At 42.1% G+C, this 21310-nt stretch overlaps 1 protein-coding gene across 2 annotated transcripts in view; it reads left to right on the top strand.

Moving 5' to 3' along the window:
• Nucleotides 1–20553, top strand: part of ZNF800 (zinc finger protein 800) — a 55317-nt gene extending 34764 nt beyond the window's left edge. For both annotated transcript variants that reach the window (XM_040411931.1, XM_040411923.1), the window contains 3 exons: nucleotides 8037–8132; nucleotides 11477–11620; nucleotides 18408–20553. In XM_040411931.1, coding sequence (XP_040267865.1) covers nucleotides 8037–8132; nucleotides 11477–11620; nucleotides 18408–20044 — 1877 coding nt within the window. In that variant the 3' untranslated portion in view covers nucleotides 20045–20553. The remainder of the gene's footprint in view (nucleotides 1–8036; nucleotides 8133–11476; nucleotides 11621–18407) is intronic.
• Nucleotides 20554–21310: the final 757 nt, after the last annotated feature.

Below are 21310 nucleotides of genomic sequence, written 5' to 3'. Positions count from 1 at the left end.
TTTTTTCCATATGAATCAGCAGCAGGTGGGCAGGGGAGTGGCTATAGCTCTGAATTAAATATACGCTGGACTCAATGACATCACGCCGGACTCAAATCAGCTCATTAGCATGTGACATGTGGCATCTTTGTGTGTATATTATGAGGTAACCATCTGTCACACCAGTAAGTGAATACATCTAAGGCCTCTTTCACACTTGCGTTGTCCGGATCCGGCGTGTACTCCACTTGCCGGAATTACACTCCGGATCCGGAAAAACGCAAGTGTACTGAAAGCATTTGAAGACGGAACCGTCTTCCAAATGCGTTCAGTGTTACTATGGCACCCAGGACGCTATTAAAGTCCTGGTTGCCATAGTAGTAGTGGGGAGCGGGGGAGCAGTATACTTACAGTCCGTGCGGCTCCCGGGGCGCTCCAGAATGACGTCAGAGCGCCCCATGCGCATGGATGACGTGTCCATGCGATCACATGATCCATGCGCTTGGGGCGCCCTGACGTCACTCTGGAGCGCCCCGGGAGCCGCACGGACGGTAAGTATGCTGCTCCCCCGCTCCCCGCTACACTTTACCATGGCTGCCAGGACTTTAGCGTCCCTGCAGCCATGGTAACCATTCAGAAAAAGCTAAATGTCGGGTCCGGCAATGCGCCAAAACGACGTTTAGCTTAAGGCCGGATCCGGATCAATGCCTTTCAATGGGCATTAATTCCGTATCCGGCCTTGCGGCAAGTGTTCCGGATTTTTGGCCGGAGCAAAAAGCGCAGCATGCTGCGGTATTTTCTCCGGCCAAAAAACGTTCCGTTCCGGAACTGAAGACATCCTGATGCATCCTGAACGGATTTCTCTCCATTCAGAATGCATTGGGATAATCCTGATCTGGATTCTTCCGGCATAGAGCCCCGACGACGGAACTCTATGCCGGAAGACAAGAACGCAAGTGTGAAAGAGCCCTAAGGCACTTTTTAGTAGTTAATGATTGTATATAATTAGTTAGATTATAATCAAATATCCACATGACAGGTTCCCTTTAAGCAAAACGATACAGAGCTCGCTAGGCAAGGCAGCTCCACTAAGACCTGAGCACAATGTAAATGGTCATGGACTGTTCTTATGCCTAGTCATCATTCATTGAGCTGCTAAGAGGATGTCCCTTTTAATAAAATGCATAACATATGAAGGGAGTGGATTACAATGCAAAATAAGAACTTGTAGGAGTGATAATGGTGCATGACAGAATAAGACTACATGCATACAAACTTATTTTGTTTCCGTGTCCGTTTTTTTTGCAGATAGGATGCGGACCCATTCATTTCAATGGGTCCGCAAAAAATGTGGGCAGCACACGGTGTGCTGTCCGCATCAGTATGTCCGTTCCGTAGCCCTGCAAAAAAAATAGAACATATCCTATTCTTGTCCGTTTTAGGCATTGTTACAATGGATCCGCAAAAAAAAAAAAACAGATGGCATAACGTATGTCATCCGTTTTTATTGCGGACCTAAGGCCTCATGCACACGACCATTGTTGTGTTCCATTCCTCAAAATGGGGTTCCGTTGTTCCGTGATCCGTTTTTGTTTCCGTGTGTCTTCCTTTATTTTTGGAGGATCACCAGACATGAAGGAAAGTAAAAAAAAAGCCTAAGTCAAGTTTGCCATGCAAATGATAGGAAAAAAACGGACTCGGATGACAATCTTGTGTGCCTCCGCGTTTTTTCACGGTCCCATTGACTTGAATGGGTCCACGAACCGTTTTCCGTGAAAAAAATAGGACAGGTTATATTTTTTTGACGGACTGGAACCACGGATCACGGACGCAGATGACAAACGGTGCATTAGCCGAGTTTTCAACAGACCCATTGAAAGTCAATGGGTCCGCAGAAAATCACAAAAAACGGAACAACGGACACGGAATAAAACAACGGTCGTGTGCATGAGGCCTAAACCAGCAGTAATCTCACTGCATAAAGTTGGCAACCTGATCAATCTCCAAGCTTTTGTGGAGGACGTTGTCGTCTGCTGCCATGTTCTCTCTTGTTGATCAAGAACCTGAAAAATCTGTCATTTTTTTACAAACTGGTATCCATCACGTTCTGGAACATTACAAGTCTGTCACATCTCATTTGTCAAAGATCTCCAGCTGCAAATCTTGTTGTGCAGGGTCTACTGCTCACTGTCTATCAGCAATAGTTATTTCTACTGTTATACTAAGATTGCTGTACTGTTGAAGTCAATGTAGTACTTGTCGGCCATGTAATAATTTAACTGCGATAAAGGGATTTGCATAAAATCTGTAGTGGTATGAAGCAGTAGGAATGTACAGGAAAATTTAACTTTTTAAACAGCCTTGGAGAACATATTTCTAACATGTATTAGACAGTTTAAAGGGGTTTTCTGAGACTTGTATTCTGGTGATCTAATTTATCCTCTGGAAATTTGTGTCTGGTCTTTGTCTCCCAGCCATACAGCTCCTCCTGATCCACCTTTGCCTGCCATTGAGCAATCGTTGGCGAGTCTTTGTCTCTCCATATAAACCATGTTATGAGACATCTAGCCAGCTTAAAATCTTTAGACGGATGCCATTGGAGGATGGGTGCCAAGGAGACCTCTCTGTTACTGATTCTTCTAATAGTATTTTTGAGCATCTGCCAAAATGGTTGTATAAAGCCTCATTCACACATCAGGGTTTTGGTCAGTGATTTCCATCAGTGATTGTCAGCCAAAACCAGGATTGGAGCCTGCACAGAGAAAGTATAAGATCTGCACCTGTTCTGTGTTTAGAGCCGCACCTGGTTTTGGCTCAAAATCACTGATTGAAATCACTGACCGAACACTGACCTGTGAATGAGGCTTAAAGAGAACCTTTCACTAGAATAAAAAATGTAAACTAAGCATACAGACATAGAGAGCGGCGCTCGGGGATCTCACTGCACTTACTATTATCCCTGGGCGCCGCTCCGTTCTCCCGCTATGCCCTCCGGTATCTTCGGTCAGTAAGTTATGGTAGGTGGAGATTTCGGTCACTAAGTAATCGTAGGCGGAGTCTGCCCTTGTTCTGCTGTAGCGCTGGCCAGTCGCAGCGCAAAGCTCACAGCCTGGGACAAAAGAACCCCCCAGGCTGTGAGCTCTGCACTGCGAGGGCATATCGGCGCCCAGGGATAATAGTATGTGCAGTGAGATCCCCGGGCGCCGCTCTCCATGTCTATATACTTAGTTCACAATGTCAGGATCAGTGAAAGGTCCTCTTTAAGAACCCAGGACGTACCGGTACGTCCTAACTTTAAAAATACATTGCGGCGCGGCGGGGGTTAATCGGAACGGGATGTCCGCTGAAATCATTCAGCGGGCATCCTGTCACAATGCCGGGGGGGGGTCATGTGACCCCCCCCTCCTTTCGCATCGGCGATCGCCGCAAACCGCAGGTCAATTCAGACCTGCGGTTTCCGGCTTTTACCTGATGCGGCGGCGGCAGTGCCATCGGGTCCCCATGGGGCTGTAGGGGGGACCTGATGGCATGGAAGGCAGCGCGATGCCTTCCTGAGGCATCGCCGCTGCCTTCCTGTGATGTGCCTGTGAGATCCAGCCCCCTGGATCTCACAGGCCGGAAGCTGTATGAGTAATACACACAGTATTACTCATACAGCCAATGCATTCCAATACAGAAGTATTGGAATGCATTGTAAAGGATTAGACCCCCAAAAGTTCAAGTCCCAAAGTGGGACAAAAAATAAAGTGAAAAAAAAAATAAAAGTTGAAAAAATAAAGTTTTCCCCCCCCAAAAAATTAAGTTTCAAGTAAAAATAAACAAAAACTTAATTTTCCCCAAATAAAGTAAAAAGTAGGGGGAAAAAAAAGTATACATATTAGGTATCGCTCTATAAACATTTCACATGACCTAACTCCTCAGATGAACACCATAAAAAATAAAAACTGTGCTAAATAAACAATTTTTTTGTCACTTTACATCACAAAAAGTACAACAGCAAGCGATCAAAAAGGCGTTTGCCCACCAAAATAGTACCAGTCTAACCGTCACCTCATCCCGCAAAAAATAAGCCCCTACCTGAGACAATCGCCCAAAAAATAAAAAAAACTATAACTCAGAATATGGAGACACTAAAAAAAGCTGTTATTGTGTAAAACTTACATAAATAAAAAAAAAAGTATACATATTTGGTATCGCCACGTTCGTATCGACCGGCTCTATAAAAATATCACATGACCTAACCCCTCAGATGAACACCGTAAAAAATTTAAAATAAAAACTGGGCTAAATAAACCATTTTTTGTCACCGTACATCACAAAAAGTGTAATAGCAAGCGATCAAAAAGTCACACGCACCCCAAAATAGTGCCAATAAAACCATCATCTCATCCCGCAAAAATCATACCCTACCCAAGGTAATCGCCCAAAAACTCAAAAAATTATGGCTCTCAGACTATGGAAACACTAAAACATGATTTTTTTTTTGCTTCAAAAAAGAAATCATTGTGTAAGACTTACATAAATAAAAAAAAAGCATACATATTAGGTATCGCCGCATCTGTGACAACCTGGTCTATAAAAATATCACATGATCTAACCTGTCAGATGAATGTTGTAAATAACAAAAAATAAAAACGGTACCAAAACAGCTATTTCTTGTTATCTTGCCTCACAAAAAGTGTAATATAGAGCAACCAAAAATCATATGTAAACTAGTACGAACAATACTGCCACCCTATCCCGTAGTTTCTAAAATGGGCCACTTTTTTGGAGTTTCTACTCTAGGGGTGCATCAGGGGGGCTTCAAATGGGACATGGTGTCAAAAAAAACAGTCCAGCAAAATCTGCCTTCAAAAAACTGTATGGCATTCCTTTCCTTCTGCGCCCTGCCGTGTGCCCGTACAGCTGTTTACGACCACATATGGGGTGTTTCTGTAAACTACAGAATCAGGGCCATAAATATTGAGTTTTGTTTGGCTGTTAACCCTTGCTTTGTTACTCGGAAAAATTGATTAAAATGGAAAATTTGCCCAAAAATTTAAATTCTGAAATTTCATCTCCATTTGCCAATAACTCTTGTGGAACACCTAAAGGGTTAACGACGTTTGTAAAATCTGTTTTGAATACCTTAAGGGGTGTAGTTTCTTAGATGGGGTCACTTCTATGGAGTTTCTACTCTAGGGGTGCATCAGGGGGGCTTCAAATGGTGTCAAAAAAACCAGTCCAGCAAAATCTGCCTTCCAAAAACCGTATGGCATTCCTTTCCTTCTGCGCCCTGCCGTGTGCCCGTACAGCAGTTTACCACATATGGGGTGTTTATGTAAACGACAGAATCAGGGCCATAAATATTGAGTTTGGTTTGGCTGTTAACCCTTGCTTTGTAATCTGCCAAAAAAGTTAAATTTTCCATTAATTCTTGTGGAACACCTAAAGGGTTAACAAAGTTTGTAAAATCAGTTTTGAATACCTTGAGGGGTGTAGTTTATAGAATGAGGTCATTTTTGGGTGGTTTCTATTATGTAAGCCTCGCAAAGTGACTTCAGACCTGAACTGGTCCCTAAAAATTGGGTTTTTGAAAATTTCTGAAAAATTTCAAGATTTGCTTCTAAACTTCTAAGCCTTATAACATCCCCAAAATATAAAATATCATTCCCAAAATGATCCAAACATGAAGTAGACATATGGGGAATGTAAAGTAATAACTATTTTTGTAGGTATTACTATGTATTATAGAAGTAGAGAAATTGAAACTTGGAAATTTGCAATTTTTTACAAATTTTTGGTAAATTTGGAATTTTCTTATAAATAAAAATGAATTTTTTTTAACTTCATTTTAGTAGTGTTATGAAGTACAATATGTGACGAAAAAACTATCTCAGAATGGCCTGGATAAGTCAAAGCATTTTAACGTTATCAGCACTTAAAGTGACACTGGTCAGATTTGCATAAAATGGCCAAGTCCTTAAGGTGAAATAGGGCTGAGTCCTTAAGGGGTTAAAGAGAACTTTTCACCACTCCTGACATGCCTGTCTTAATAGCTTCATGCATTCCCCAGTGAAGGTACAGAGGGGTGGTAACCACAGTCTGTTTGGATAAAGTGAGACTGTGCAGGGACACAACTGGTAACACCCCTCTGTACCCTTACTGCAGACTGCTAGCAATTTATTCATATCTTCTAGTAGAAAAAAATGAAGGAATGGCACAGCATGGAGTCATAAGAATAGATGCTCCAGAATTATTATTACATGGGGAATGCATGAAGCTATTAAAACGGGCCTGTCAGGAGTGGTGAAAGGTCCTCTTTAGTCCAGACATGCTCCACAGAAAAACCTTTATCAGAGCCGCCCAGAATAGTGAACCATCGCACAATTCAGTAAAACAGCAGTGTGATTTATGGTACTCACAAACACAAATGAAAATTAGGCACATGAAGCACACAAAAGCGCATAAAATCCACGCTGATTTCTCACAGCTACTAGCCCAACTTGAGTTCCGCTCAAAAACTTCTTCTGGGGCACACGCTGCTTTTCATTTGTGTTTGTGAGTACCATAAATCACACAGCTTCACTATTATCGTTCCTGATAAAGGTTTTTCTGTGGAGCATGCCTGGAGTAAAGAACATTATATCATCTGCCGGTGTTAAGACTTGACGGTGAAGAACGATTCTGTGAGGTATCCTAGGACTACATGAAAATTCCTGCAAGAGGGTTATATCTCTGTCCAGATTGGTTGTTTTATTATCTCTTACTTTTATATCTCAGAATATAAAAGGTAAGTTTTTCTTCCTTTTGGCACTTGCGCCTGGTGACATTCTGTATTCTCTTCAATTACAGTATGCATATGTGAGCACAACAAATAAAAACAGCCTTCAGATACTCTGACCAGCTTATGGATTTATTACTTTGTACCAGATAGAAAACATGTTACTACCGGTTTCCTGTTTTCGGTTTCTAGACTTTATATTTCTCCACAGCATGTTACGGTAATTTTAGATACTCTTCTGCATGAAAAAGTCCCTTTTAGAAGTCATTTTTATTAAGAGGGAACATTTTTATTAAGAGGGAATCTGTGATCAGAAAGCTCGTATTTGATAAATTTATCTATTTATTTAGTGGTATATTTTCTGTATTTTTTTTTTTAATTTCTTTTTCATTTTACTTGTCACTTTCTTTGTTAAAAAAATTATTGCTGAGCACTGAATTAAACAGTCCAATGTTTACTGAATTAAACAGTCCAATGTTTACTGACCACATAAGGATGCACCCTTTTGACAAGGGGAATGGTACCAATTTTCAGTGTATGCATGCATTTCTAGGAGGAATAAAAGAGGAACAGCACACTCCTACAGTTTTAAGAAAAGCTGAACAAGAATTTTTATTTCATGGGAATAGAAGTATTTACTGAAACAAATAACTGTAAAGCTGAATCAGAATATTCTGATTACCTCTGTCACACGCTGCCTTTCTGGGAAACGGCTGTTAGAATTGGTCCCCTTGAAAATTGACAAATTAGGACAAGTCCTGTTTTTTTTATGGCCGTTTTTCACGGGAAATACAGCCGTGTGAATAACCCATTGACTAACAATGTTCTTAAAATGGTCGTGTGACAGCTGTTTTTCACTGTTGGGTGAATGTAGCTTTAGGGTATGTTCACATGTGGCAGATGCACTGCAGACTTTCCGAAGCAGAATTACATGTGGAAAGTCAGCACATTACAGTACCAGTGAAGTGAATGGGAAATTACCAAATTGTGGAATGCATCTACAGCAGAAATTGACCTGCAGTGTGCCACAGCATGATGATTAATGCTGTGGATTCACTCTTTGCAATGCATAGGGTGAAATCCATGACAAATCTACAGCAAATGCTATATTTCTACAGAATTGTGAGAAATTCCACCCCGTGTGACCTTCCCCTCAAGACGTTTACACATACTCTGTGCTAGAAATGACATAAGATCTGTACATCACAAACACATTTATGAAACCTCAAAAAATGATGAGCTGCCTATCAAGAATGTTTCACTGAATGCTCTGTGGATCATTTCTATATTGCAGAAAAGGTTTTGGAGCCTGGAGACCCACCGTTATTACAACAGCCTGTTCAGACTGCGAAATCAGGCATTCTACAAATTATTGAATGTTTCAGATCGGGTATGATATCTCTTATTTTTACCTAAATAATAAAATATGTAGTTGAATGGGTATTCACATAAACTAATAGCATATTGCTGGGATATGCAGTCACTTTATGATCAATGCCAGTCCGACCTCTGGTACAGCACCGATCCTGAGAATGTCTTTCCCCCACCCACTTTGTACAGGAACTGCAGCACAGTTCCATTCATGTAAATAGGACATATTGTAGTTCCCTAAACAGCCACTGTGTCGGTGAGGGGACCACAGTATCAGGATTGGTGACGGAGGGGGGGAGGTAAACGTCAGACCCTATCAATCATAAATTGATTGCATACCTTATGTTATCATTTTATGAGACTGGAATCTCTTACAGTCTTCCATAGTACAGAAGTGAAGCAATATTGTAGTTGCCAGTAAAACATATTTGCAATTTTTTTTTTTTTTTTGCAATCTTTTATAGCCATCAAAGTAGCGTGAGAACATTATTTTAAAAAAAAAGTGGATATATTTTTCTTGACATTACTTTATATGTTAACTTAGAAATGTATCAGAAGTACACAGTCGAATCACATTATTATGACCACCTTCTAATATCCAGAGTAACTGCCGTGTTCAGCACTGTCAGCAGTTAGACAGGCTGGGAGTCGCTCAATAAGGTCCTGGTAGGTTGTCACAGGGATCTGGAGCCATGCTGAATGCAGTGCATTCCACATCTGCTGGGGGATGCGTGGGGAGGATCGATGAAGCGAATGCGACGATCGAGGTGGTACCACAGATGATCAATTGGCTTAAAGTCTGTGGAATTAGGGGGCCAGTAGTACTTGGAAGTCTTGGTCATGCATTTCCTACCAGTGTCGGACATTTCTAGCAGTGTTACATGTTGCATTGTCTTACTGGAAGATTCCATCTGCCCTAGGGAAGACCATCAGCATGCATGGGTGTACGTGATCTGCAAGGATGGATTCATACCCAAATCGGTTGAGAGAGCCTTCTAAATGGATGAGTGGGCCCAGAGAATGCCACAATATTCCCCAGACCATAACACTCCCATCACCAGCTTGTCTTCTTCCAGCAATGGTTGTAGGGTGTGTGCTCTCTGATGTTTCTCTTCTGACACACCAAGGTCCATCAGTTTGATGAAGCAGGAAACTTGACTCGTCAGAGAATACAACCCTTTGCCAGTCAGGGGAGGTCCAATTCCGATACTGTGGTGAAAATTTAAGCTTTTCCTTTCCTGCAGAGGTGCAGTGACCATCCATCTTCTTCTGAGCCCTATACGCAGTAGGTGTAGGGAACTGTGTTGTTTTAGACACGTCTGGTAGGGCCCTGGTTCATTTTGCTATGAGCTGCTCAACAGCAGCAGGTCAGTCCACCCTTGCACACCTTTGTAGCCAGCATTTACCTCTCGCATCAATGGCACGTGGATGCTCCACAGCCTCCATGTCGCTTATTAACAATGGTACCATTTGTCCTCTCACTATACACTTTAGCCACAGCAGCATGCGAACAGTTAACACATAGTTTCAGCAATACACCTTTGGCCTGAAAGCCAATAATCATCCCTTTTTGCAACTCTGATAATTCGCCCCTTTTCCCCATGACAGCAACAAGGGATATGTGTGCAGACAGCCTATCGCACACCTTATATGCCCACCAAGCCAGCTCATGACACGTTACTTCCTTCATGTGCTACCTGTTGCCGATGTCAGAAGTAGGAAGTGGTCATAATAATGTGATTCGACTGTGTGTATACTGCAGAGGTTCTCGGATGCGGAGTCCCCCACCAAGATTTTTCCTGTACAGTAAAGAAAATGAAATGTATACCAACATATACAGTATATGCATAGCTTATGTCAAATGGATGCCCTTTTGTTATTTGTTTTGGTCTGTAGTTGTGCATGTTTAGTCTGGAGGTTTTCTCAGTGCATATGGTAAATGGACACGCCAAATGTGGTCTTAACATTGCTGGTCCTGATTCCCCAAATGAATTCAATAGTAGTTGAGCATGAATGCCACTGCTTCACTCGTTCTCTGTGGAACTGCTGATAATAGCTGAGCACAGCGCTTGGCTATCCCTGGCAGTCCCATAAAGAATAAATGGAGTCATGGCTCCACTCCATGCATTTAGGGGAATTGGGAACCCATGTTCACTGGTCTCATGGGGGTTCCAGTGATTGGATCCCCACCAATCAGATGCTTATCCGCAATTCTGTATATGGGGGCTAAGTCTTGATACGCACCCTTCAACAATGAAAGAACAATTTAGGCACAATTCATATATAGTATGTATGTGTTTGGAATATTTCTGGTTGGTTAGAAACTGTTTTTATATTTATTAGGAGGATGCATATAGGTATTTCAATCTCTCACTACCTCTATTAAAGAGGACCTTTCACCAGAGGAAAGCCTCTAAACTAACTATACAGAGGTGTAGAGCGGCGCCCAGGGATCCCCCTGCACTTACTGTTATCCCCGGGCGCCGCTCCGTTCGCCCGGTACAGCCTCCGGTATGTAAGGAGTTAGGCTCCACCCATTTGATCCTGCCGGCGTCTTCTTCTCCTATGCTGTAGCGCTGGCCAATGGCAGCGCTCAGCTCATAGCCAGGCTATGAGCTGAGCGCTGCCATTGGCCAGCGCTACAGCATAGGAGAAGAAGACGCCGGCAGGATCAAATGGGTGGAGCCTAACTCCTTACATACCGGAGGCTGTACCGGGCAAACGGAGCGGTGCAGGGGGATCCCTGGGCGCCGCTCTACACCTCTGTATAGTTAGTTTAGAGGCTTTCCTCTGGTGAAAGGTCCTCTTTAAACAATTTTTAATGCTAGTTTTGCTTTTTCTCTTCTTAAATTGCATCTATCAAAATGATCAACTCTGTTTAACCATTCATGCCGTCTGGTAGGGTTGATTATGACAAATAAAATGATCCCTGTCGTTACAGTATAGTTATTACTTTTATTTTTATGCAAATTAGGTGATCGGAGAACCCAGAGGCAGGCCTAGCTCCTCAGAGCCCTGCTCCATGTCCTCCTCTCCCCTGTTTACCACTCCCCCTTATGGCCTGATTGGAGTGTTTGATGCAGTTTTGAATATATTGTATGTGTATGGTAAAAGAAATCCAGCACTGTGTCTCGATAAAACGGTTCTTTATGGATCTTTTTAAGAAGTCACCAATAAAGAATCGTTTTATCAAGGTGCAGTGCTGGATTTCTGTTATTTGCCCGAGATTTGGATCTTGCAAAGTGGTTTAGTGTTGAGCTGTATTACCTTCCCTCATTTTTGTTAATTTGCATATTGTATGTGTATACAGTCTCTAATTTGAGGCGACATTTGTTTTACTTTTTATTTTTTATTTTTTTATAGGCACGAAGCAGCTTAGACTGATGCTATTACGAGAAGTAGACACTATATTCGAATGTAAATCTTGTCGCAGCCTCTTCCGAGGATTGCCGAATTTGATCACACACAAACAATTTTACTGTTTATCCAAGCTGCAGGTAGATGAAGGTGAGCCTTTTGCTGGAAAAAAAGTACAATAAGATGTTGGAAGTTCACCCAAAGCATCTTTAAGTGATGTATGTAATGCCGAAGGACAGAACTGTAATCTCACACGTGCTGTATTCTAGCATTTTTGAGCCAAAGAGTAATATCTTTCTACTGTACTTTTTCTCCATTTTGGACCCACTGCCTCAAATACAGCATGTGTAGTTCCAGCCTTACAATACATTTGACTTTTTTGGAATTGATATTAGAGTATTCCAGTTTAAGCAAATGAAGAATATTTGTTGTGTAAAGTAAAGAACAGCTATATGCCATAGTTTTCTGATATTTTATCCTTCATGGTTTTTAAGATATCTACTGAAAGTCTTTAAATAAGACTCTTATTGTATAATTTTGGAGAATAAAAAAAAACTGTTGTGGCAGATAATTACTAACAAGCATTCATAAGATAATCGGCCAATGTAAAGGTGCTGCTGATTAGGGGCGTTTCGCTCTTTCATTGGGTAATAGATTGTTTCTGCAGACTTAAATCGTCGTTTGCCGGCAGCAGATCGTGCTGTCTAAACAGCACTCTGCATTAGCAATTGCTCCTTCCCATAGTGTGGAGGAGATCGTTGACAAGCAGACCATTGCCTGCAAGGAACACTTCTTTTCCCAACAATCATCTGCTCAATTGAGCAATTTAAAGGAGCCTTTACACATTACATAATTTATTAAGTGCATGATCTAACCTTGAAATTAAGCAAGACCTAGTTGTCAGGCAGAAAGCCAGTGCTAGTCATAATATTTAATGCACTTGAAGATTTTTGTGCAAAATCAGTATTTATGTTCTTTTGTATGAATTAGCAACCACTTAGATTTATGTAATTTTTAAAAATTCTTTATCTATGAACAGAGGCAGTTACACAAAGGTGGAGTGGAAGCCCCACCATGTACAGAAGCAAGAATACATATTAGTGATATGATGAAAAAAGTAGTAATAAATCAAGTAAAAATGTATACTGCCTTTTAGGATTGATTCTGCTGATTAAAAATTATACCTTAGTTGTGAAAATCGGTTGTGGTTTTCCCTAGAAAAAAGACTTACCGTATATACTTGAGTATAAGCCGACCCGAGTATAAGCCAAGCCCCTAATTTTACCCCCAAAAAAAGGGAAAAATTATTGACTCGAGTATAAGACTAGGGTGGGAAATGCAGCTATAATGCAGAGTGTATGTGTATATAATGCACACACTCTACATTATATACACACATCTGCAAGAGGGTGACTCCCTGTATTTAATGCAGAGTGTGTGCATTATATACACACACACTCTGCATTAAATACAGGGAGCCATCCACAGATCTCCCCCCTAAACAGTGCCATCCACAGATCCCCCCTCCCCTAAACAGTGCAATGATGGCACTGTTTAGGGGAGGGGGGATCTGTGGATGGCACTGTAGGGGGATCTGTGGATGGCACTGCCATCCACAGATCCCCCTACAGTGCCATCCACAGATCCCCCTACAGTGCCATCCACAGATCCCCCTACAGTGCCATCCACAGATCCCCCTACAGTGCCATCCACAGATCCCCCTACAGTGCCATCCACAGATCCCCCTACAGTGCCATCCACAGATCCCCCTACAGTGCCATCCACAGATCCCCCTACAGTGCCATCCACAGATCCCCCTACAGTGCCATCCACAGATCCCCCTCCCCGGCGCTCACAGCAGTATATTTAAACTAATTAATAACCTTTAACTGTGGTTATCTTACTTTGTCTTTGCTCCGGTAATACAGGCAGTGCGGGGAGCAGCGCTCACTCACTGACGTCACGCGCCTTCTCCCACTAGGCAGCGCAGGCGCGTGACGTCAGTGAGTGAGCGCCGCCCCCCGCACTGCCTGTATTACCGGAGCTAAGACCTAGACTCGAGTATAAGACGAGGAGGCTTTTTGAGCACAAAAATATGTGCCAAAAAACTCGTCTTATACTCGAGTATATACGGTATTCTTTATGCAAATGAGAGCTTCAGTACACATAGGGGTCTGACCAGCACTCAAAGCTGAAGAGCTCAGGTGCACCAAGGGGTTAGGCCCATCCCTTCAGGCACTGAAGCCCTTATTTGCATAAAGAATGGAATATTTTTTTTTCCCCTTGGAATGCCACAACCAAGACCGGTGTCATTTTAACCACCTCAGCCCCCAGTGCTTAAACACCCTGAAAGACCAGGCCACTTTTTACACTTCTGACCTACACTACTTTCACCGTTTATTGCTCGGTCATGCAACTTACCACCCAAATGAATTTTACCTCCTTTTCTTCTCACTAATAGAGCTTTCATTTGGTGGTATTTCATTGCTGCTGACATTTTTACTTTTTTTGTTATTAATCGAAATTTAACGATTTTTTTGCAAAAAAATGACATTTTTCACTTTCAGTTGTAAAATTTTGCAAAAAAAACGACATCCATATATAAATTTTGCTCTAAATTTATTGTTCTACATGTCTTTGATAAAAAAAAAATGTTTGGGTAAAAAAAAATGGTTTGGGTAAAAGTTATAGCGTTTACAAACTATGGTACAAAAATGTGAATTTCCGCTTTTTGAAGCAGCTCTGACTTTCTGAGCACCTGTCATGTTTCCTGAGGTTCTACAATGCCCAGACAGTACAAACACCCCACAAATGACCCCATTTCGGAAAGTACACACCCTAAGGTATTCGCTGATGGGCATAGTGAGTTCATCGAACTTTTTATTTTTTGTCACAAGTTAGCGGAAAATGATGATTTTTTTTTTTTTTCTTACAAAGTCTCATATTCCACTAACTTGTGACAAAAAATAAAAAGTTCTATGAACTCACTATGCACATCAGCGAATACCTTGGGGTCTCTTCTTTCCAAAATGGGGTCACTTGTGGGGTAGTTATACTGCCCTGGCATTCTAGGGGCCCAAATGTGTGGTAAGGAGTTTGAAATCAAATTCTGTAAAAAAATGACCTGTGAAATCCGAAAGGTGCTCTTTGGAATATGGGCCCCTTTGCCCACCTAGGCTGCAAAAAAGTGTCACACATCTGGTATTGCCGTACTCAGGAGAAGGTGGGGAATGTGTTTTGGGGTGTCATTTTACATATACCCATGCTGGGTGAGAGAAATATCTTGGCAAAAGACAACTTTTCCCATTTTTTTATACAAAGTTGGCATTTGACCAAGATATTTATCTCACCCAGCATGGGTATATGTAAAAAGACACCCCAAAACACATTCCCCACCTTCTCCTGAGTACGGAGATACCACATGTGTGACACTTTTTTGCAGCCTAGGTGGGCAAAGGGGCCCATATTCCAAAGAGCACCTTTCGGATTTCACAGGTCAATTTTTACAGAATTTGATTTCAAACTCCTTACCACACATTTGGGCCCCTAGAATGCCAGGGCAGTATAACTACCCCACAAGTGACCCCATTTTGGAAAGAAGACACCCCAAGGTATTCCGTGAGGGGCATGGCGAGTTCCTAGAATTTTTTATTTTTTGTCACAAGTTAATGGAAAATGAGGATTTTTTTTTTTTTTTTTCATACAAAGTCTCATATTCCACTAACTTGTGACAAAAAATAAAAACTTCCATGAACTCACTATGCCCATCAGCGAATACCTTGGGGTCTCTTCTTTCCAAAATGGGGTCACTTGTGGGGTAGTTATACTGCCCTGGCATTCTAGGGGCCCAAATGTGTGGTAAGGAGTTTGAAATCAAATTCTGTAAAAAATGACGAGTGAAATCCGAAAGGTGCTCTTTGGAATATGGGCCTCTTTGCCCACCTAGGCTGCAAAAAAGTGTCACACATCTGGTATCTCCGTACTCGGGAGAAGTTGGGGAATGTGTTTTGAGGTGTCATTTTACATATACCCATGCTGGGTGAGATAAATATCTTGGTCAAATGCCAACTTTGTATAAAAAAATGGGAAAAGTTGTCTTTTGCCAAGATATTTCTCTCACCCAGCATGGGTATATGTAAAATGACACCCCAAAACACATTACCCAACTTCTACTGAATACGGAGATACCAGATGTGTGACACTTTTTTGCAGCCTAGGTGGGCAAAGGGGCCCATATTCCAAAGAGCACCTTTCGGATTTCACTCGTCATTTTTTACAGAATTTGATTTCAAACTCCTTACCACACATTTGGGCCCCTAGAATGCCAGGGCAGTATAACTACCCCATAAGTGACCCCATTTTGGAAAGAAGAGACCCCAAGGTATTCGCTGATGGGCATAGTGAGTTCATGGAAGTTTTTATTTTTTGTCACAAGTTAGTGGAATATGAGACTTTGTATGAAAAAAAAAAAATCATCATTTTCCACTAACTTGTGACAAAAAATAAAAAATTCTAGGAACTCGCCATGCCCCTCACGGAATACCTTGGGGTGTCTTCTTTCCAAAATGGGGTCACTTGTGGGGTAGTTATACTGCCCTGGCATTTTCCAGGGGCCCTAATGTGTGGTAAGTAGGTAAATGACCTGTGAAATCCTAAAGGTGCTCTTTGGAATGTGGGCCCCTTTGCCCACCTAGGCTGCAAAAAAGTGTCACACATGTGGTATCGCCGTATTCAGGAGACGTTGGGGAATGTGTTTTGGGGTGTCATTTTACATATACCCATGCTGGGTGAGAGAAATATCTTGGCAAAAGACAACTTTTCCCATTTTTTTATACAAAGTTGGCATTTGACCAAGATATTTATCTCACCCAGCATGGGTATATGTAAAATGACACCCCAAAACACATTCCCCAACTTCTCCTGAGTACGGCGATACCACATGTGTGACACTTTTTTGCAGCCTAGATGCGCAAAGGTGCCCAAATTCCTTTTAGGAGGGCATTTTTAGACATTTGGATACCAGACTTCTTCTCACGCTTTGGGGCCCCTAGAATGCCAGGGCAGTATAAATACCCCACATGTGACCCCATTTTGGAAAGAAGACACCCCAAGGTATTCAATGAGGGGCATGGCGAGTTCATAGAAATTTTTTTTTTTTGGGCACAAGTTAGCGGAAATTGATATTTTTTATTTTTTTTCTCACAAAGTCTCCCGTTCCGCTAACTTGGGACAAAAATTTCAATCTTTCATGGACTCAATATGCCCCTCACGGAATACCTGGGGGTGTCTTCTTTCCGAAATGGGGTCACATGTGGGGTATTTATACTGCCCTGGCATTCTAGGGGCCCTAAAGCATGAGAAGAAGTCTGGAATATAAATGTCTAAAAAATTTTACGCATTTGGATTCCGTGAGGGGTATGGTGAGTTCATGTGAGATTTTATTTTTTGACACAAGTTAGTGGAATATGAGACTTTGTAAGAAAAAAAAAATAAAATTCCGCTAACTTGGGCCAAAAAAATGTCTGAATGGAGCCTTACAGAGGGTGATCAATGACAGGGGGGGTGATCAATGACAGGGGGGGTGATCAATGACAGGGGGGGTGATCAATGACAGGGGGGTGATCAATGACAGGGGGGGTGATCAATGACAGGGGGGTGATCAGGGAGTTTATATGGGGTGATAACCACAGTCATTGATCACGCCCGTGTAAGGCTTCATTCAGACGTCCGTATGCGTTTTGCGGATCCGATCCATCTATCAGTGCATCCGTAAAAATCATGGGGACATCTGAATGGAGCTTTACAGGGGGGTAATCAATGACAGGGGTGTAATCAATGACAGGGGGGTGATCAGGGAGTCTATATGGGGTGATAACCACAGTCATTGATCATGCCCCTGTAAGGCTTCATTCAGACGTCCGGATGCGTTTTGTGGATCCGATCCATCTATCAGTGCATCCGTAAAAATCATGCGGACATCTGAATGGAGCTTTACAGGGGGGTAATCAATGACAGGGGTGTAATCAATGACAGGGGGGTGATCAGGGAGTCTATATGGGGTGATAACCACAGTCATTGATCATGCCCCTGTAAGGCTTCATTCAGACGTCCGGATGCGTTTTGCGGATCCGATCCATCTATCAGTGCATCCGTAAAAATCATGCGGACATCTGAATGGAGCTTTACAGGGGGGTAATCAATGACAGGGGTGTAATCAATGACAGGGGGGTGATCAGGGAGTCTATATGGGGTGATAACCACAGTCATTGATCACGCCCCTGTAAGGCTTCATTCAGACGTCCGTATGCGTTTTGCGGATCCGATCCATCTATCAGTGCATCCGTAAAAATCATGCGGACATCTGAATGGAGCTTTACAGGGGGTTGATCAATGACAGGGGTGTAATCAATGACAGGGGGGTGATCAGGGAGTCTATATGGGGTGATCAGGGGTGATCAGGGGCTAATAAGGGGTTAATAAGTGACGGGGGGGGGTGTAGTGTAGTGGTGCTTGGTGGGACTTTACTGAGCTACCTGTGTCCTCTGGTGGTCGATCCAAACAAAGGGGACCACCAGAGGACCAGGTAGCAGGTATATTAGACGCTGTTATCAAAACAGCGTCTAATATACCTGTTAGGGGTTAAAAAAAACACATCTCCAGCCTGCCAGCGAACGATCGCCGCTGGCAGGCTGGAGATCAACTCTCTTACCTTCCGTTCCTGTGAGTGCGCGCGTTCACAGGAAATCCCGGCTCACGCGAGATGACGCGTATATGCGTCGCTGAGCGCAGGGCTGCCACCTCCGGAACGCGAATCTGCGTACAGCGGTCCGGAGGTGGTTAATTAGCGGGGTCAACCCTACCAGACAATATGCCAGGTTCAATAGAGCTGATCCGGCTGACAAGTGCTCACATGATTTGATGTTTGTTTCTGATATAGATCCTCCAAACGGGAATAATCAAAGTCAAGTAGTAAAGGATCTAGTGGAGTCGGTGTGCCCAAGAGCAAATAATCCAGAGGTGGTCGTACAGTTAGAAGCTATTCGGACAAACCAGAATGCAATGTTTCTGGTTGTTAAGCCTGCCAATGAAGCAAACCTCAGTGCTGGTGTGCCTGACTCTGATATTCAGGAGGAGGAGTCTGTCGCTGTCTCTCAACCATCATTGACTCCAGAAGCTGTGATTTCACCTTCTGAAAATACTACAACAGAGGATACTTCTAGTTTTTCAAATGTAGATAATCCAAATCCTTCCAGTTTTGTTGCAAGATCTGCTAAGAAAGCTAGCAATAGCAATCCATTTTTATGTCGCATTTGCAAAAAAGATTTTAATTGTAGAAGGAGCATTCGCCGTCACGTTAAAAAAGTACACAAGAAAAAGTTAGAAGAAATCAAGAAATGTATCGAGGTACAACGAAATACACCTTTGTCTTCTACGAAAGGACTTGGTAGCGTAATCCATTCTACAGGTAAAAGCTGTCACATATGCCAGAAATCGTTTGCTACAAAGGCAAATACAAGGAGGCACATTGATGAAGTTCACCGGGGTATGAGACGAGACTATATAACAGAAAGTAGTGCAAAACCTGGCAAAAGTATGAATCCTGAAATTGCAACGCCTAAAAAAGGAGTAAAAACAATTCCCTGTGCAAAAATATCTTCAACCAAGTCAGATTTCAGTCTTGCATCTTCTAGTTGCTCTATTTGCAATAGACGGTACACTTCAAAATACTTACTGAAGAAGCACATGCAAATAGTACATAAAACATCACAATCTGAAAATAATACCAAATCAGCTGAAGGCCATGTGGCTGTCACAAATGGCAAAGTAAAACTTGAAGACTCCTCCTCCTCACATTCTTCTACAAGTTCCCCTCAAAGTGAATCTAAGGGGGCAACAATGGAGAAAAAGTGTATATCTGCAGCTAAAAATAAAACAAAGGGAGATGGAGGTTCTCCTAAAAATGTTTCTTCACCTGCCAGTGACAAAAAGAAGTATCGAAAGTCAAAATTATCTGCTGGCTTTGATTTCAAACAACTGTACTGTAAACTCTGCAAACGGCAATTCACGTCCAAGCAGAACCTGGCAAAACACATTGAGCTGCATACAGATGGCAACTGCATTTTTGTGAAATTTTACAGATGTCCTCTTTGCTCATATGAGACCCGTCGAAAACGTGATGTTATCCGGCACATAACAGTTGTTCACAAAAAGACACAACGTGCTCTGATTAAAATAACGGCAAACTTGGAAAGTCGAGTTATCAAGAAGCCAATTGAGTGTATTATGGATAAAACGTCAAAAAAACATCACAAACAAGAAAAGGGTAAAAAAGACACTTCAAAAAAAGATCCGTCCTCGACCTCCAGCAAAAAAAACGATGGGGGTGATGCAGGCATTGAAGTTAAGGTGACCAAAAACTTTTCATTACTTAAATGTAAAACCTGTGGTAAAGCCTTTGCTAAAAAGAAAGATTTGGAGCAACATAAAAAGAATCACAAAATGATTTCTACTAATTCAACTGTAGGTATAAAAAACAAAGGGAGAAGTACAAGGTCTAAGGCATCGGTTTCCTGAAGAAGTATTTTTAAGAGCATTCTCCACAAGATAAATAATTTTCGTTAATAAATGCAAGACATTTTAGATACTGTTCTAGTGGAGTCATTTGATAAAACTCAGTATTGGAAACTCCTTCGCCCTCCCTTACAGTGTTTTATGTGCATTCTTTGCATGCTGCAAAAGAAAGCAGCCTGGCCAGCTAGATTACTTTAAATCTTGTGTATTGTGTACATTTTTTATGTTATCTTTTTAGCAAAAACCTAATTTCTGTATTTCACAGTCTCCCTTTCAAACTATGTATTTTGTAAATACTGAAACATGCAATTGTGTGAGATAGTCACTGTAGATGGATATCCTCTTGCATAAGTCAGGAAGAATTCTCTGAAGATAGCAGGTTTTCCTGGAAGGTTATTATATTTTTCCAAAAATTAATGTGAAGGAATCATTTATTGCTTATTAGTGTACTTTCACACTTGCGGCAGAGGTTTCCGGCAATCTGGACGCAAATGGATGCATTTGTGAGACTGATCTGGATGCAATACCGGATCCGTCTTTCCGATTGTTATCCGGAAAAACGGATCCGGTATTTTTTTCCCCCACAGATTTAATGGTCTGCGCATGCGCGGACGGAAATAACAGATCCGTCTTGTCGGAACACTTGGGGCCGGATCCGGCATTAATGCATTCCGGGAAGTGTTCAGGATTTTTGGCCGGAGAGAAAACTGCAGCATGCTGCGGTATTTTCTCCGGCCAAAAAATGTAAGAGGGACTGAACTGATGCATCCTGATGCATACTGAACGGAATGCTCTCCATTCAGAATGAATTAGGATAAAACTGATCCGTTTTTTTACGGTATTGAGCCTCTAGGACGGAACTCTATGCTGGAAAACAAAAACGCTAGTGTGAAAGTACCCTTAAAGGGGTTGTCTGAGTCTTCTAAAAAAAAGCGGACAACCCCTGTAAACTGACTAAAATAACAAACGTATACTCGCCCGTTTTCTCCTCACCACTGCTCCTTGTTTTTTTGACTTCAGCAGTGAAATTCTGTGCATACAGGTCACCACTGCAGCCAGTCCCTGGCTGAGACATCTTCTGCATGGCTGAGGACCGCGATTGCCTGCAGCAGTGGCCTGTGAATGGAAAATCAGCGCTCAAATAAACAGTGCAGAAAACAGATGAGTATCCATTCGTTATTTAGGCCATTTACAGGATTTTCCTGTTTTTATGTAACTCAACCCCTTTAAGATGCTCCTGTGTAATACTTGAAGCTTTGTGATGGTTTT

The sequence above is a fragment of the Bufo bufo genome, chromosome 1 (assembly GCF_905171765.1).
Source record: "Bufo bufo chromosome 1, aBufBuf1.1, whole genome shotgun sequence".
Classification (NCBI taxonomy): domain Eukaryota; kingdom Metazoa; phylum Chordata; class Amphibia; order Anura; family Bufonidae; genus Bufo; species Bufo bufo.
Note: the sequence above shows the minus strand (reverse complement) of the source record. Positions and strands in the feature narration are given on the sequence as shown.